The sequence below is a fragment of the Penaeus japonicus genome, unplaced genomic scaffold (assembly GCF_977035675.1).
Source record: "Penaeus japonicus unplaced genomic scaffold, GWHDUDI00000001_assembly GWHDUDI00000031, whole genome shotgun sequence".
Taxonomy (NCBI): Eukaryota; Metazoa; Arthropoda; class Malacostraca; order Decapoda; family Penaeidae; genus Penaeus; species Penaeus japonicus.
Window position 1 is genome coordinate 19,893,479 of NW_028234433.1, and position 5,000 is coordinate 19,898,478.

At 36.4% G+C, this 5,000-nt stretch overlaps 1 protein-coding gene across 2 annotated transcripts in view; it reads right to left on the reverse strand.

The window, feature by feature from the left end:
• Positions 1-1,894: 1,894 nt before the first annotated feature.
• LOC122250677 (uncharacterized) overlaps positions 1,895-5,000 on the reverse strand; it is a 7,536-nt gene continuing 4,430 nt past the window's right edge. For both annotated transcript variants that reach the window (XM_043012229.2, XM_086555918.1), the window contains one exon: positions 1,895-4,695. In XM_043012229.2, coding sequence (XP_042868163.1) covers positions 3,395-4,695 — 1,301 coding nt within the window. In that variant the 3' untranslated portion in view covers positions 1,895-3,394. The remainder of the gene's footprint in view (positions 4,696-5,000) is intronic.

The following is a 5,000-nucleotide window of genomic DNA, read 5'->3' on the forward strand; positions in this document are numbered from 1 at the left end:
TACTTTAGCATACAGTGATATCTTCGTTGAATATTTTTCTGGATTTCGGAAATATCTTCATTGAATATTTTTCTGAATTTCGAAAATATCTTCGTTGAATATTTTTCTGAATTTCGAAAATAAATACAGAGTCTTTAAATTATATTTCTTGATGCTTTAAAAAAAATTACGCCAATAATTGAAGGAATTGTAAATAGGCAAAGTAAATAGTAAATAGGCAAGGCCAGGTGGGCTTAGTAGTGGACTCCTTGGACTAAGTCCTTTTAAAACCATCTAAGCACAAAAAACAAAACAGTGGGCAGTGCATATTCCCATCATCAATGGTTAAAGTACCAAATGGCCAAGACCTCAACAGTCTGATGAATAAACTGCTCAACAATTTAACTACCTAACAACCTAATCACATCACAAATTAACCACCTTGTTAGTAAACTTCCCCATATCATTTAAAATCTCAACTATCTTAATCATTTAACAATACAACTACCTTATGACTCACCAACTCATTAAATGAACTACTTTATGAATAACTATTTAACCCGATACCGCCGGCCACAGATGGCGATTGGCAAAGTGCATAGCACCGGGTGCCGGCATGTGGCGTCAATCGTATAATTGATTTAGGCCTATGCATTCGAGAGCCCCGGTATTGCACCCATGCAAAGACGGAACAGCGCCAGCGGGAATGGGTTAAAGGCTTCACTACTTAACAACAATGTAAAGACATATCTATTTAACAACTTACTAGTCTAACAAACAAGGATATTAATTAGGCCTACAGCATAGAGCTGACTCCATGTGATGCTTATTATAGAACACTTGTCATAACAAATAGTGCAGAACTACTTGAACAAAAACTAAGTTTTTAATCTCTTTAACAAAGTAATTGTCTAAATTAGATTTCTGACTGGACCTGCTTTGAGTAGGTGTTGTCTATGTTATCCCCAAACACCTTTCTAACTAGATTATATATCAGACATTCAAAAAAGTGTACACTACACAACGGGCAGATAAAATGCCAATTTCAAGTAGGTTTTGTTACTACACATCAATTCTACATAGATTTACTACTGGAGTGCCACAGATTAATTTTGAATAAATTTCATAATACTGTCCCAAAACTCACATTCTAGAGACATTCTCCTAGGAAATTACAATATCAAACTGAGGTAAGCTTTGAGATTGTCAAATAACACTTGCCTGAAGATATTTATACATTGTAGCAGTTAAAGAGCATCTTTCCTCTTTTGAACCAGTTGCAGAACACCAATTATTCTTGCACTAGGATTGTTACAGAACATCCCTCTTTGAATATCCTTACCTCTCTGTTTCCACTTGAATTTTTGGTAACAGTCAATTATTCCTTCTGTTTGGTTGTCTGGTCATCTGCAGTATGTCGGTCTGTCTCACTCATCAACAATATTCACAATAACTAGAACTGGAAATTGGTGGTATCATTAACCCATTCATGCCAGGGCTATTCCGGCTCTAAATGGTCGGAATGTCAGGGTTTTCGAACACATAAGCCTAACGCCCCAGGATTCTCAGGCGCACTAGCCACGAGCGAGCGCTGACCCAAAAAACACTGAACATGATAGCAAGTCAACCGGCGCAAATGGGTTAAAACTGCTTCATTATATCAGAAACTCTCTCTTTTTTCCAAGTAATTATTAATGTCTGAAAACTAAGGATCACCACCACCAAAACTTCATGCAAAACATTAACACACTAACCATTTAATCAGTAAATTTTCTATCTGATTCTCTCTCATACTTGCACACATGGACACAGTAACAAGCTTATCAACTCTACACCAAATCCCTTCTCACAACCATATGATTAAAACATCATAATCATAATCACCATCATAAAAGGTTTTAAAGAAAGAGAGCAATTCAAGTCTTCATATTTTATATTCAATCTGGTTTCCACAGATTTGGGGTTCTTATAAAAAATTACTTATTTGAACTTTTGTATTTTTTTCATGAACCTATACTCTTTAGATACAACTCTTTCTTTTTATCTGGAGATGAAATGCTGTTAAAGCACCCTTATCATAAATATGTGACTATAGAATTTTAAAATTTCTTTCTAGTCAGTAAAGAACTGGAGAAAAAAAAAGAAAGAAAATGCAAGGATTAATGAATGAAATGAATGACAAGAAAAGATAGGATTTGAGATTAATGAATGCCTTGCTCCCAATGAAGCAAAGACAGATAACTTGAGATTTCTGCTCTCTCTATTATCACTGTTTCCCCTCTGCATGTTGCAGGATTTTGTTACCTTAAAACTCCTAGCTGCACTCAACTAATGCCGAAAGTACCTGAACAGTCTAACCTTCTTCAGGGTGACAGCTTGGATCAGACATGAGCCAGAGCATATCTTCCTGAAGTTTAGGCAGGGATGGTATCTTTATACCCCAGACCTTGTTCAATGCTCCTTCCAGACAAAGCTAAACCTTATTCTATCTTACTGGGAAAAGAGATGCATCAGTTGTCAATAACAGCTGCATCATATCTTTAGTCAATATTATCAGTCAAGATATAGAAGAGATTTAAGTATTGTAGGCCAATTATATACTTATTAATATATATATATATATCTTCACCAGCAGCTCATCCAGACCAAAACTATTATTTGATAAGACAAATTGTCAGAAAATATCATTTATGACTATTTACACGATAATTCATAAAAAAATAAAAATAAAATTCAATGGTCATATTCTGTATCTTTACTACTAGGAAACTCTTAAACTCAAACATAGATATATCACCAGTTAAAAACACGCAAAATCTGACTGAATTTTGTCTGAAATAAATGAGGTAAACCAGGAGAACTAAATAAACTGATAGTACATTCAAGAGTATACAGAAAACATACAAAACTATGAATTCTTGGCAACTGTTAATAGATGCTTTAACACTATTCTGGAAGTATGGCACTTGCATCATTCAATTCATGGCATAAATATTTACAGTATATATTCAGTATTACAATTTCTTCAAGATGAGATTATTGCAGTGAAGATTCCACCAATTACTTCTGTCTAATAACAGATCCTATTCAAATATTGAATAATCTAGTATATAAAGTTGACTGTATTTTCCCTTTAAACTGCATTATACTAATCCAGGAAGTCCAGTGTAAAAATGAAAGGGAAAATATGGAGGGGTACCATGCATCAGGTACTTTCTAAATGAGGTGTGATCAGACACTGTAATGACACATGTTGACATGTGACCAAAAGATTTTACAAACCTTGATAAATGAATATCTTACAACTGTTGACCATCAAACGAGCACATTCCAGCCCCTACAATCACAATATTCTACAAAAAGTATCATCTGGCATGAGTTTTGATATAGAAGATCAAGTATGTGTTACATCTTACTACCACTGACCCAGATTTAAGGGTGCATAGTGTCCTACAGTGCCCTGACTTTGAAATGTGCTAAACATGTATCCCATAGTTTCTCCTGCACCTGGCTGTTCTCTGTTATCATTTGGGATGACAAAATGTGGTATAGTTTCCTCCATGCCATTGTGGGCTGGCTGAGGAGGACCTTGAGGTAAATGCATGGTTGTTGTGTGAGTAGGTTCTCTGTTGAACTTTCGTTTACGCACTATTCCAGGCATGGGGCTTCTGAGGTTATTGGTCCCACTGCTACCTTCCCCAGCTGTTGTTGATGTTATAGGTGCATTTGCTTTTACATAGCCTTCCAGATTTTCCATGTGGCCATGCTGTTTTATGTGTGCTAACACAAGGGGCTTCCGCATGAACCCTGCACCACATAAAGTACATTCATAGGGCTTTTTGTCTGAGTGTGTGAACATGTGAGCCCTGCAGTTATTTGAAGAATTGAAGGCTTTTCCACACACTTCACATTTAAATGGCTTTTCTCCGGTATGTATTCTCATGTGCTTTTTATAATGCTGCTGATAAACAAATCCAGCTTCACAAAACTCACACTTATAAGGACGTTCCCCAGTGTGAATACTCATGGTATGCCCATTCAACAAGCGTTTCCATTTAAAGGCTTTGTCACACAATTCACACTTGTATCTTCTCTCCTGTAAATGGGTCACTCTCTTGTGCGAGGAAAGATTGCTTTTCTGACGGAAACACGTTCCACAAATGTCACACTCAAAAGGTTTTTCTCCAGTATGAGTTCTTTCATGATCTTCAGCTTTACTTTTGGTTGTGAACACTTTGCTGCATTGGCGACACTTGAACTGCTTGATGTGAGTAATGTCAAATGCATGGCAGCTTGCTTTTCTTTTGATATTCTTTTTCTTGCCTTTGTGTAATTTCTTGTGCTTCACCAAACTGTCTGCTGTCAGGAAACTTTTCTCACAAATGTCACACTTAAGAGAGTCACTGGTTAAGCCATGTGTTTCAATGTGTCTGGCAAGTATAGTCCTGGACGAAAATTCTTTGTCGCACATGGTGCAGCTCAGAGGGGTATTTTCATCATCTGATTCCTCTGCTTCCTCATGGTCATGGTCTGTCTTCTCCTCCTCATCATAATCTCCGTGCTCTTCCTTGAGCTCAACCTCTGGTGCCAAGCTCTCTTCTACCCCTTTCACAACCAGCTTCCCTGATTTCACTGACAAGTTACCAGATTTCCGAGGTCTACCGACTTTGGGCGGCCGACCTCTCCTACCAGTGCCTTTGGGTTTTGGCCCTTTGGCTGGAAGGAAAGAAGGAGTTAATACTCTTTATACACATAAAAATCAAGAATCTTAAGTTGAATTCAGATTATCTTTTTTGCAAACAAAAGCAAACTGATCTGAATATTAGTAGCTTTGAATGACTATTCAACAGGTATATAAATTACTATTAATCAAGGGAATCTTACTTCCCATGATCACTATATGTCAACCTTCCATAATATCAATAATAACAATATTACAACTATGCAAAATATATCTCAATATATAAACAACCTTTTTATAAATATATATTCATTTCAACTTCTATTATACCATATTTGAC